Below are 14,156 nucleotides of genomic sequence, written 5' to 3' on the forward strand. Positions count from 1 at the left end.
AGTGTGATATACTAGTATATCTTATTGTGCTAACTGAAACACAACACATCTGTCTCGATCATGCCTGTTCCTAACATGTAGAAGAAATTGTATGTTATTTTTAATTCAATGAACATGCAAAGTCCTATATGCATTTTTTTTTTATTAAAGTGAAGTAATGTAGGTGAAAAACAAGAAAGAAGAAAAGGAGGGGAGGAAGAGAATGAGCAGGAAGAGGAAAGAGAGAGAGAGAGAGAGATAGACGCTACGGAAATGAATGTAAAAAAGATATACTGTTAACAATTAGGAATAATGATTATTTATGTTAATTGTGTCCTTCTAAACTGTCTCTCAGATTGTGATGTAGGCACATATGGTGCCGGATGCTCACAAACATGTTACTGTGCTAATGTATCAGCCTGTGATCCTTTTAGTGGAATTTGTACTACAGGTGGATGTCAGTCTGGCTGGTCAGGGAATAATTGTCAAAGTAAGTCTATACTTTAAACCATTCTTACATAAAACCTTTTTGTTATTTCTGAAAGAAATAGGGTACTGCATAGATAATCTGTATCTTTACGCATGATTCTCTTATCTGTATCCACCTGTGCGAACAAAATATGACATATTCCTATATCAAAGTCACTGTCTTCTTCCAGAGTAGGTACTTGCTGCTGAGCTAAGCCCGTAGAAAAAAAAAAATCTAGGGATACAGTTTTGAGATCCATGTTTGAAGGAAAATTCTTTATTGAAAGACAATACTTGTTTGAATTCTTTGTTGAGAGTGTGCTTATCCTTGGTTACAAATTATAGAGGGTGCATTTAATACGTCAAATTATTTTTCCTTGTGATTTCTCAGTTCCTAATATATGTGAGGCTGGTTATTATGGATCTCAATGTATTGATAAATGTCATTGCATGGATGATGTATCATGTGATAAAACAACAGGAGCATGTCCTCAGAAGTGTGCCTTAGGATACGGCGTACGTGATGGTCAGGAAAATTGTCAAGGTAAATGATTTTATTTCATTAACTCATACTCGATTTCTTAAAGAATACAGCCAATACTTACAAATACTTCACAGTCTTCCATTCATTTTGTAGGCATATAACAGTCTATGATTGTTTTTTTTTTGCCCCGTCCAAACAAGGGAATGTGGCTTCACCCGTCGAGCATACACTTATTCCAGCACACACCATCAGTTTTATCCAAACATCTACTAGTTTAATAAATGAGCATTTTCCATCACTTAGGATTTGTCCCTTGATTAATTTATATGAAGATATAAAAAAGCTTTTCTAATATTATGCAAGTCAGTTCGTCCAGACACCTATTTACTACATTGTTGCAAATGTTTTAATTTTTTTTAGGATGTTTGATTTTCATTCCAGAGTTTTTTTTTCATATCGCGCATGGTCTAGCACTATGCTGACCCACGTTTTAAAAAGAATATACAGAGTGAAAACAACAATAGTTTTCTTTTGGTGTTGATTTCTTAAATTTTGGTTCCATTGACAAAAAAAAATGGAATACGAAAGATTAAGGAAATGATTACTTCCTTCCTTTCCCCCTTAAAACTTCATTTAATTTCTAAACTGTTTGTTGTAATAACAACAAACAGTTTAGAAATTTTAGTTTAGAGATTTGACTTCTTTCATACCATTGCCATGATCAGGTGATTTATATCAGACTTATATGAAATTATTGCTTAAAGATCCGGCAATAATGAATTATGTTCCAAATTAGAAAGAATTTTTTCCAGCTGATAATATCATATTCAGTGAAAATTGGCTTGTCTGATGAAAATCATATCTGCAAATTCAATTATAATAAGTTGTTTGATTTCCCTCAAAGTTAACTGTAGGCTGTCTAATGGAAATAGTAACATTTTTGTACATTCATAAAATAAAATGATTACCAATCATAGGTAATACAGATGTTAAAATTGTCATTAATATTCCATAATTACCACCTGCCAATACTACTAGTACTCTCAGTAGGTCCATGGTACTATTGACCTATTGACAACCACCACCACCTATTTCATAATGATGTAATTTGATTCCACTTTACTCCATCAAACGTTAGCATTTGTTTTAAATGTTGTTCATCTAAATTTCCTCATGTAGAGTGTGAAGGAGGAACCTTTGGTCTGGATTGTCTTCAGCAATGCCACTGTGCTCAAGAAGCCTGTGAGATACAAAGAGGATTGTGCAATGGACAGTGTCTTGATGGCTGGATAGAACCATACTGTCAAAGTAAATATATCCATTAATTTGTGTTTTCTTTTAATGTGAAACTCTTTACATGATACATTTATCACTTTGACGGCAATAATACACTGACTGTTGTTTTCACTGGGAGCCAAAATTATAAAGATATCTATCAAATCTTTTATGAAATATTAGCAGCTGGTGAATAAATGTGAAATACCAAGTATTGAATTCGTTTATAAATAGGGCTCATTTGGAATGGGAGAAGGTTGGGCAATTGGCCAATTAGTTCTTTGGTCAATCCATCGCAAATCTTTGTGGATCAAACCACATTCTTAGTTTTCACTAAGTGGTCATAAGACTTGAGATGAACTCATTGGTATTGGAGTGAATTGGATAGGCAACACACATATTGGCAATGTTTTGGGTACTGCATTGAAAATGTTCATAGTACATATAATATTTAATTTTGATTTATGAATTGTTAGAAATTTAACCTTGACTACTTGAATTCTAATTTCACTCCTTTATTTCTATCTTGGTTATTTTAAGGAATATCACGCTATGACGTAGTAAGAGTAAATCCATACCAACCATCAATCATTACATGTTATGCTGAGGGGATTCCACTTCCTGATGCCTCATCAGTTGATCTTCGTCGGCGTATTGATACCAACACTTACAATACCACAGGAATCACCAAGCGATCAAGCTCTGTAGTAGGGTCGGAACGGGCTGTTCTCTTTGATATTGAAAATGTTTATCCACCAGAAGATGGAGACTATGGTTGTGGTCTCATTTTAGAAAACCAGTTCTACTCAACAAGCATCACTAAAGCAACTTATGGTGAGCAATAGCATATTGTCACTATTATAGAAAAATTGTAACTTAATTCTTTAATAGATATCACTGTTTATACCACAAGTGTATTTAACATAGTGCAGAATAATTACTATGATTATCAGTCAACATATTTTGTAACTTATTTTGAAACAGTTAAATCAATTTTGTCATGTGTTTTTTTTTTCTTCTAATTTCTTGCAATATACGTGTATGAATAAAATGAGTTTTAAAGATATATCAGTGACAGAAAATAGATTGTAAATAACGCCATCAGTGGTCATCCTATTCTTTATGAAAAAAAGATTAGCAGCTATGAAAATGAAGCTATACAGATTTTAGTGGTAACGTAATAGTACAGATGATAATGTCAGTGAAAGTGAGAATATCAGAAGCTTCTTATTTGTGAACAAAAAAGGAGGAAATATCTGGTTAGTAAAGGCCAGAGATGATGCCAGAGATAACAAGTCAGATATCAACAAGAGACCAGAATATTGTCAGAAGTAATTATACCAGTTGTACTATAGCTTAACTCGTTTATGATAAGTATACTTACATATTCTCAAGATTAACCTCCATGGAAATGCTTAGATGCTTCAGTCATTGATAATTAAAAAAATATAGGCGTATAATCTGATGAATTATGTAATCTCGTGTTCTGCCTCTTTCTCTATCGCTTTCAGTTCTTCCTGTCATAAGTACGGCACCATCTACTATCAGCACCACGTCAACTACAGTATCTCTACGATGGAATGCCTGGTCTGCAGGAGAAGACATAGGTGATCCTCCCCTTATAGGATATGATGTATTTGTAAGAAAAGATGGTTACTGGGTTAGAGATCAGAGAATAGATGACTCTATCACTTCAGCTACTGTTAGTAACTTGACTCCTGACACAGACTACAGGTTTCGTGTTGCAGCCGTGAGGGAAGGAGAGGGTGGAACAGGTCCATGGTCTCCAAGGATTGATGCAATCACTCTTTGTACACGTAAGTTAACCGTATTCTGTAATATTTGAATACTTTGTGGTAAGTGCCATTTCAACCCATATAATGTATATAATTGCTTGAGCAGTTGGAGATTTTCAGCATGAGCAGAATAAATATTTATGATTCATAATTTTTACGTTTAAAATTGTATTTTTCATTTGAATCATTTTTTCAGCACCAATGTCTCCCCCAGCTGGAATACAGGTGACAGCCAACAATCCTAAAGAACTAGAAGTGACATGGGAGGTAATGAAAGTGATGAAACTGTTGTTATTAATCTACTACTACTACTACTACTACTACTACTACTACTACTACTACTATTATTATTATGGCTACTACAACTACTACTATTACTTCTAATAATACTGTTGCTGCTGCTGCTGATTCTACTACTACTACTACTACTACTCCTACTACTACTACTAATACTACTAGAACTGTTACTACTACTACTACTATTGAAACAACTACTACCACCACTTGTTCTACATCTTTCTTAATATGCTTACCGTATATTTAAATTTCTGCTAGCGCTTCGCGCTTACACTATTCAATTAGGGCTTGTATGAAATTATGATTTATGTTTCATAAGAATAAAGCTAAGAAGTGATTAATTTGACTACCCCTTAAACAAACACATAAATCGGCTTTGAGCGGCCGATCGGGGAAAATATGGGTATTTTTCGCCACCCCCCCCCCCCTCTATTGCCGAAAGCTGGATCTGCCCCTGTTCTATTCTAATCATAATTATATTTCTACTTCCATCTTTACTGCTACGGCTGCTGTTGCTGCTACTACTAATTCTACTCCTGATAATGATAACAAGTGTTATAAATTTCCACCATTGTCTTGCAGTTCATCTCTTTGGAATCAGCAAATTGCAGAAGTGGTGTGACCCATTATATAATTTACTATGCTCTCTTTGGTTCATCGTCCACAAACTCTCGCATAGTTTCTAATGATACACGCTCCTATACAATAACAGGGTTAGAGACCTATCTGGACTATATCATTCAAATAAGTGCTTCAAATAAAGATGAGGAAGGTGACAAGAGCAGGGAGACAACTGGCAAAACACAGGAAGAAGGTGAGACTTCAGCCATGGCATTATCTACCTAACTGCTGTAATATACTGATCATGCACAAACGATACATGTAGATGCATTTGTTTTGTATGAATGTCGTATGGTATTACACAGAGTTACAGTGCTCTCCAATATATTATGATAAAATAATTCAAAATGCTTTGGTAGCTGTATATCTTTTAGAGATAATCGGCAGAACACTTGAAGAAGGTTTGGTCGATTTTAAGTGATTTGTTTTGTAATGAATGGCATTAGCTTCGCTATTCAAGGCACTTCTACACACTATTACCGTTCCTAATTCCTTGCGGAAGCTTAAGATTGAATTGTTATTACAAAATCGCATCACTTCATATTCTTTGGTATAATTTGATTATCTGATTCTGTTTTATGTGTTAACATTTTTTTTGGGGGGGGGGTGGTGGGTTAAACCCACACATTAACATGATTAATGTCATGTACTACATTTTTTTTCAAACTCTTGAATTTGAGCTCATTTGACCTACCACTTTTTTATAATTTGGTATTCGATTTTTTGCAGGTTTTATCTCATTTATATTATTTCTTATTTTAATTTGATACCATGTTTTTATTTTTCTCTTCATTTTACAATGAAAGCAAATGTATTCACAAGTTTGATTATAATAACATGCTTTCATTATTTCTATATTTCGTTATGGTTATTTTATGTAAGCACCAGCCAACGAGGAGATCCTCGCAACATAATTTTCAATCATTTAAGGTATTTTCCAGGCATTGGCTGGTGCTCATTTTTTTTTTCTTTTAGGCAATTCCATACGTGTCGGATGAAACATTTCGACAACAATTTCTTGTCTCTTAGTCGAATGCTTGAGCAATGAAATTTGCTCGTTTGTCAATGAAGAAGCAATAAGGGGTAGTCATGTGAAAAACTGATAACCAACGAAAAATGTTTGATTATGGGTGAATTAAAGGTGAACATATTATGTGTCGTACGGGAATGAGAAATGTCCAGTACCCCACGCAACATATTCACCTCTAATTCACCCATGGACGACATTTTTTATATGTTTGTTGTCATTTTTTAGAAAGACTACTCAGTAGTATTTTATCATTACCACAATACAAATTGGGGTTTCTCGTTTGTTTAGACAGAGGATTGAAAAGTGTTGTGAAAATGGCTGATTTTTCAATCGTGGAATCGCCCTTGTAATGTTTCTATTGTATATTTCTTCTCATTTTGCCAGGAAGTACATGTAAATACAATACATATATAAGTAATTATATATATAAATATACACAACAAAAAAAGTAAGTCCCCCCTTGAACAAACATCAATAATTTCCGAACCAATGCGAGTTTTTGATATATTTTTACATGAGCGTGTAGGTAATTTTATAAGCTACCATCTGAGTAAATGTTATGGTCGTATTTTACGTCATGCTTCAATGAGCACCGTCAGAAGGCAAAAATGTCACTTTTCAAAAGTCACAAGCCAAATATCATGACTTTGATTCCATTTTATTTGAACTGATTCCACATTCTCATCATGAAAAATAGTCAGAAGGTTTGTAAAAGGTACTTTCTAAAAGACGATACATATTTTTTGGCTAAATTTCACGGTTGAATAAACACAAGTCCAAATTTGATATAATTGGATTTTTTACAAATTTTTATCAATAAGAATGATAAAATATGATGACAGTTATTTTTGGGAAGAGTATCTTCAACAATATTCATCGTTTCACGGTTCAATGAACATTTATTGAAAACAAAAAATACGATTTTCAAATATCATAAGCAATATATCATTTTGGTAACTGAAACTGATCTTTTATCAACTTTTTCGTTATGTTCATGACAAATTTACATGCTTCAATGATTCAAAGGTGTTTAATTAAACATTCACGCTTGAATGAACATGTGGAATGTGATTAGCTCTTTTTTGCGTTATTGGAAAAAATGCAATTTGTAACTATGGATATCTGTCACAAACCTCCTTGCATGGTTCATTTGATTTGATTTTTATAAAAATCCCGATGCTTAATGCATCAGTGAGCACACAATATTCGAAAATTATGCAAATGAGAAGAAAGTTGAAGGCCTTGGCCCCACTCTGTGGCGTATCGAATTGTTATTTTGGTGTGCGCGCCTTTTGGATAGTGTTACTCTGAAGCCATGTGCGAAGTTTCATGAAATAACTGTTGGCAGAAGTAACAAAAACCGTCCATGAAACAAACCCTTATTTCATATTTGTTAAAATTTTGACTTCCTCTCTCATAGACTTGTGTACATTATGGGTGCATATGTTTAAGAATAAGTAACCTCTTATTCAATACGGTAGAACTTTTTTTCAAGGCTGTCTTTTGCAATGTCATTTGGCAGCAATATTTATCAACCTATGGGCAGAATTCTGAGCAAAAATGAAATCGATTTGCTCATTTATGGATGAGTGAGCACGCATCAAAGTGGGAAAATGGGTATTTTCAATGTCACAGACTCATTTTAAAGGGTAATAAGGTGAATATTAGGGACAAATTCGGTTTCAAATATGACTTTAATTGTTGTTATTTTTATCATCCATCATTACTATCACCACACATTTTCCGAACTTTTAACATTTTCATGGTTGAGCGAGTACATTCGAAAACTTCGGAATTAATACTCTTTATACTGCATAAATGTATTCTTTTCTAACAATTTCTCATGATCAGTTTAATTTATGGACAAATCAGGGGTGGATCCATAATTTAAAAATGGGGGAGGGCCCTATAATCGGGGGAGCCACCAACATTTTCAAATTTTAATATGACCTAACAAGTTGTAGAGGATACTACCAAAAACCCCTATGATGATACGTCACAATACAGGGGCCGCGGAACGGTTTTCAAAGTGTGCGTGGGGGGGTGTCAAAGGGGGGGGCTGACCATGCAAAAAATCACAATCATATGGTCACTTTTACATTTTTGTACATGCTTTTGGAAAAAAGTGGGGGCCCCCACCCCCCCCCCCCCACCCCGCTTTTGCGGCCCCTGCAATATTGTGATCACTCAACCATGAACATACGATATCAAAATTGTGTGTGGAGTGGCTAAATGATGGATAATAAAACAGCACTAACACCATAAAATTCACCTAACAACAACTTTTGCCCAACTTTGTATTTGCACAAGCTGAAAAACGACTCTTGTGACTTTCAAAAATGGTCATTTTTAATTCAATCTTTAATTACTCATGCATGACTCAACCGATCAATCTCATTTTTCTCTAGGAGTTGCTTAATGAGTGTAGAAAACCACCTAAGAAATATCATATCTCAAAATAATTCCGTTCAAAAGTGACAACAATTTGATTTAGGGGGACTTACTTTTTTGCTGTGTATAGATACAAGCGTTTCGCCTTAAAGATATCTCGTCATTCAATTCCCTCTATCAGTTGCACCAGCTCCTATCAACGTGGCCTTACCAAGAAGTACCGAAAGTTCTTTCACTGTGTCGTGGTCCACTCCTCTCCCACCGAACGTAAATGGTCGTATTCAGATGTACAACATTCGCTTCAAGCAAAGTGATCAAGGAGATGATGATGATTATATCATGGAAAATGTGTTGACAGTTGCATTTGAAGCAGAACATACTGTGACGAATCTTCTGTATGGTGTTAACTATACTGTTCAGGTAATACAACGATTCTCGGTCTCATTACTTTTCGCTTTCTTAAATTATACATGATAAAAGAACGCAAACAAAAGAACAAAAGGCATTCATACATTCCAAAGATAATCATGACAAATTATGGAGCACGAATTATTGTATGATTGCTATACTTCAGTACAGTTGTAAACTATTTGAATTGATTCTTAATTGCTAAATTGTGGACTAAAGTACTAAAAATAATCATATTTGGATATTATAGCGTATAAAGATAGACCTACTTTAAAGGAAATCACCATAAAAATGATAAATTTAGATAAAGAACGTGCCACGCTATTTATAATCTTACATTTCTCGGACCCATAAACAAATTAAACAAAATTCAAAATAAAGTCATGACATATTATGGATTTCGAATTATTGTATTTAATCAATATGTTTCAGTACAACAATAAATGTTTTGAAATGTAATTGCCAAGTTGTGGTTGAAAATACAACAAAAATATCTTATTCATATTGGGACACTGATCACTGATCATCAGATTATGGATGTATTTTTTTCATCAATTTCCAAGGTCCAAACCGTGAATGGAGCTGGTTCTAGTAAGTGGTCGTACCCAGTCATAGCTAGGACCATCCTTACTGGTCATCACTGTAGCGGGGCGCAAGTGGGCACGATAATTGCAGGCGTTTCAATACCTCTAATCATCATCATCATCTTCCTCATCATTCTCAATGTTGTTACCTATAGAAGGTAGGTTAATTGCAATTTCATTATTTTAATGATTTTTTTAATATGTTCTCAGTATGATATCTAGTATGCCATCCAATAAAGCATTTTTTAATATGATTTGGTTTCAAAATATGAAAGAAGAAATATTGTGAATTGATTTTCAGGGCCAGGCTAAGACATCCAGTCACCGAATCGCCAAGAAACACTGCACGTGAGCAATCCCCAAAGTATGAGAACCCTGTATTTGATGCGTCCACGCGCACCAGCAAAAATGTGGATAAACACACATACCAAGATCTCGATATCGACACTAGGGACTACCAGAACCTTACTGACCCCCACACATATCAGGGGCTTAAGAAAACTAGCATCGATACCTCGCAGCCAACCAGTGTCAGCCAACCAGAGCCGGAAATCACTTATGAATACATTTAGAATCGACTCCAATGCACAGTTCCACTGTCGAATTACAGAATGAAGCAAGTGCCAGAAGTGATGTGCATGTCTATCTGTGTGTGAGGGCGGAAGGGTGCGTCTGTGTGTGTGTTTGTGTGTGTGTGTGTGTGTGTGTGTGTGTGTGAGAGAGTAATAAGTTAATATAAGTGTCAATAATGAATAAATGTGTGAGTATGGGTGTGAAAAATGAATATCAGATTGGGTAAGTATGATGGGCAGAATAAATATGGGGATGTGGGTGAGCATGGGTGAGAACATGGTGAAGAATAAATATCAGATTGTGGGTAAGTATGGTGAACAGAATGAATATGAGGGTGTGGGTGGGGATAGTGAGAAGAATAGATATAAAGATGTGGGTGAGTATGGGTGTGAAGATTGAGAGTGTTTGTGAACATATTATGAAGAATGAATATGAGGGTGTAAATGATTATGTGTGTGAGTATAGGCGTGATTTACGAATATAAGGATGTGGGTGGGTATCGGTGGGAAGTACAAGATGAAGGAGTGGTTGTGTAGTGATATGAAGAATGAATACTGTGTGATCACAAATATGAGGGTATGGGTGAGTACGATAGTGTGAAAAAAAAAACAATATCACTGTGAAGATACTATGAGAGAGTGTGTGAGATTATGCAAAGCATAAATACGAGAGTGTGTGGGTACAGGTGTGATAAAAGCATTATTTTGATCTGGTTAGTACATGTATGAGTGTGAAGATGTAGGAAAATCTTATTGAGAAATAAATAAATAGTGAATGTCTTTGATGAGAAAGGGAGAAGAACATTTATATTTGAATTAAACTTAATTCTACTGAGTTTGTAATATTTGTTTAATTGTTCTAATAAGTATGTGTATGAAAAAAATTATGTTTTTTTTGCATTTACATATTCAATGATTATGTAGCAATATTCATGTTTGAAAGAGAAAAGAATATATATCATTTAAAACGAAACTATAACAGTATAACTGGTCAGAGAGGGGCGCTTAATCGGTATTCAAGAATAGGTATTGAAATGAACATGGGAGAAAATATGTGAACCAACGTTCTCCCCCCCCCCCCGAAAAAAAAAGGAATGTTCTTTGAAAATAGCTAAAACAGTCATTAATTTAGTCGGCAAAAAGAAAAAGAAAAGAAAATCACCTTGTCCAAAAGAGTTCTCCTTCTGACAAGTTTTGAAGTTGTAAAGTTCAATAAAAGATGCGGGGGACGCAGTTTTGATTTTTAACAATACCTTTTTTCCGGGCTGCTTAGAAATTTCACTGAGATTCAACAGTGTCCTACGGTTGGGTGAATAGATCGCTTTGAATCTTCATAGCCCTAGGAAGCGGGGTGCTAGGGGATTTTCCCAGGGGGCACTTCGTGTGTTATTCTCCATAGGCAGCACCCCCTGGAATTATGGCAGGTGTGGCAAAATTTAGAAATATATCCCAAATTTCCTTTTTTTTTTTTTTTTTTTTTTTTTTTTTTTTTGGGGGGGGGGGGGACTTGTCAAATTTCTCTGGACCGAAATGACCTTCATTTTGTAGTGAAACATATTTTTTTACAGGAGGGGGGGGGGGGGTATGTCAAATTAACATCAGTACCCCCTGTTGAAAAAAAGGTTCCATGACCCGGCGAGCATTGTTTTCTACTTATTTTTTGAAGCTCTAACTGAATTTATTTTTCTATTCAATAATTCAAGTACTTCCGTTTTTTGTCTTCTTTGTTTTGGAGTTTTGAGGTATTACATATTATTTCAAAGCTTAGGATGTGCCACTTCCAGGTCAATGAAAACTTCAACATTCATGTTGGGCGTATATTGCAACCGTATCAAATATATAACATCGTATAGTGCGACAAAATGATCGCAAACGATCGCAAGAGCAATTGGCAAAGCCTCCTAAGGAAGGAGCACCCTTCTCTGTTTGTGGGGTTAATATTCACCTGGTGTACAAGGAGTTGTCGACTGTGGTATGTGCTAGGATGTTCAGGGGCGTTGATTCGTGTGGGCGTGGTGTGTTTAGTGGGGGCGTTGTTAGAAGGGGTGGGGTAGCGGTAATTTGGGGAATGGAGGGAAGTCGATACAGCTCTTAGTTATGCTGACTCAAATAAAGGTGAAAGCTGAAAGGGCAGTTACTCACTCTTGATATAACAGCGAATCATTTATTTGAAAACAACCTTTTATAGCGGATTTCTTACACTTAATTTATATACTCATTCTTAATATAACAATGCATCATTATTGAGAAAACATTACCATATACATGTATCTGACTGTCTGCACTGGATTTTCTGCATTTGCTCATGACAGTATCAATTAAAACATCCATCCAATAAAATGGTTCTCGTTCAATTTGTCTAGTTATTTAGTGTCTATTTGGGAATATAAAATGTATTTTATTGAGTATGGATGTGAATAATGAATATGAGGTTGTGCATGACGCTTAATTCCGATTGAATGTGTCCATCGTTAGTTAAAATAACAAAATTCAGTCAAGTTGCGAGACCAACATGCTGAGTGTATGAATGTAGGCCCTATGGTTCGACCTGTTGTCATATATAGATATATGGACTGCTTTGAGAGGCATGGTTGTTTCTAGAGGCTCAGGGGGACCGTAACGCGACGATTGTCCATATATATTTTATCAACTGAGTTAAACGTTTGATCTACAAAATGTAGGGCCTAGACCTAGTCTAGATCTTAAACAAGTTAGGCCTAAAACTAAGCCCTAGGCCCCAGGCTAACTTTAGGCATATGCCCTAACTTGGCCCAGCCCCTGACTTTAGGTTAGGTCTCGAAGTCGAATATCAAACCATACCGGTACTAACGGTAGGCCTAGATATTTTAGGAACCAAACTAGAGTCTGAATAGGCATAGATCTAACGCAGGGATTCTCAAATGGTGGCGCGCGCGCCACTTGCGGCGCACCGAGCCTTGCAGAGTGGAGCGTGGGAGCCGGTAAAGAAAACTAAAAAAAAACACGAGAAAAAAAATGTTTGATCTACTATTATCCTGGAATTGAGGTTTGATCATTTTATTAAAAAGGGAACATAAAAACTCAGCTCTATTTGAAATTTATATGCTTATTGACCTCCTCATCCTATCTATTCTCTTCTTGATGTGTTCATCTAACGTAGTCTTACTTGAAAATTTCCAATTGAGTCTAAATTCAACGTTAGATATCTAGACTACGTCAGATTTAAGATTAGGCCTATAATCCAGGTCAAGTTAGATCTGAGTTAGATCTAACGTTAGAGTCATGGCCTACTTTTAACTTTTAACTCTAAGCCAGCCATTCTCAATTAATGTTACATTACATTTGATGAATATGGCTATGCATGTGAGGCTGTGGGTGAGAATGGGTGTGAACAAAACAATGCAAAGTTGTGGTTGAGTATGGGTGTGAAAAATTAATATGATGTTGTAGGTGAGTATGGTAAGAAGAATGAATATAAGAGTGTGGGTGAGTATGGGTGTGAAAAATTAATATGATGTTGTAGGTGAGTATGGTGAGAAGAATGAATATAAGAGTGTGGGTGAGTATGGGTGAGAACAATGAATATGAGAGTGTGGGTGAGTGTGGTTAGAAGAATGAATATGAGGGTGTGGATGAGTAGAGTGAGAAGAAAGAGGATGTGGGTGAGTAAGTAAGAAGAATGAATATGAGAATTGGGTGAGTATGAGTGTGAAGAATGAACATGAGGGTGCGTGTGAGTAAAGTTAGAATAATGAATATGAGGGTGTGAAGAATGAATATGGGGGTGTGAGTGAGCATGGGTTTGAAGAGTGAATATGAGGGTGTGTGTGAGTAGAGTAAAAAGATCAAATGAATATGAGAGTATGGGTGTGAAGAATAGATGTGAGGGTGCATGTGGGTGTGAGTGTGAAGAATTAATATGAGAGTGTGGGCGAGTATGGGTGTGAAGAATGAATATGAGAGTGTGTGTGAGTATGGGTGTGGCGAATAGATGTGAGGGTGCATGTGGGTGAGTATGAGTGTGAAGAATGAATATGAGGGTGTGGGTGAGTATGGGTGTGAAGAATAGATGTGAGGGTGTGAGTGAGCAAGGGTTAGAAGAATGAATATGAGGGTGTGGGTGAGCATTGGAGAGGACAATGAATATGATTAGGGTGAGTATGGGTTTGAAGAAAAAAATAGTGTTGGCGAGCAGGGCGAGAAGAATGAACATGAGAGTGTGGATGTGTATGGCGAGAAGAATGAATATGAGGGTCAGCGTGAGTAGAGTGA

General features: G+C 35.8%; 1 protein-coding gene across 1 annotated transcript; it reads left to right on the forward strand.

Annotated features, from left to right (window-relative positions):
• Window positions 1-392: 392 nt before the first annotated feature.
• LOC129271733 (angiopoietin-1 receptor-like) lies at window positions 393-11,042 on the forward strand. The gene is made up of 10 exons (XM_064106644.1): window positions 393-469; window positions 839-991; window positions 2,111-2,239; window positions 2,747-3,040; window positions 3,718-4,023; window positions 4,199-4,269; window positions 4,882-5,113; window positions 8,523-8,761; window positions 9,313-9,491; window positions 9,635-11,042. The coding sequence occupies exons 2-10, from the start codon at window positions 898-900 to the stop codon at window positions 9,903-9,905; spliced, it is 1,815 nt and encodes a 604-aa protein (XP_063962714.1). The 5' UTR covers window positions 393-469; window positions 839-897; the 3' UTR covers window positions 9,906-11,042.
• Window positions 11,043-14,156: the final 3,114 nt, after the last annotated feature.

Source organism: Lytechinus pictus, chromosome 11, assembly GCF_037042905.1.
Source record: "Lytechinus pictus isolate F3 Inbred chromosome 11, Lp3.0, whole genome shotgun sequence".
Lineage (NCBI taxonomy): Eukaryota > Metazoa > Echinodermata > Echinoidea > Temnopleuroida > Toxopneustidae > Lytechinus > Lytechinus pictus.

Bases quoted from the DNA above. Each gene is read 5' to 3' on its own strand.
- LOC129271733 (XM_064106644.1), top strand. From the start codon at position 898: ATGGATGATGTATCATGTGATAAAACAACAGGAGCATGTCCTCAGAAG. The intron at 992-2,110 runs GTAAATGATTTT...TTCCTCATGTAG, and splicing joins TGGTCAGGAAAATTGTCAAG to AGTGTGAAGGAGGAACCTTT. The intron at 5,114-8,522 runs GTGAGACTTCAG...TCCCTCTATCAG, and splicing joins TGGCAAAACACAGGAAGAAG to TTGCACCAGCTCCTATCAAC.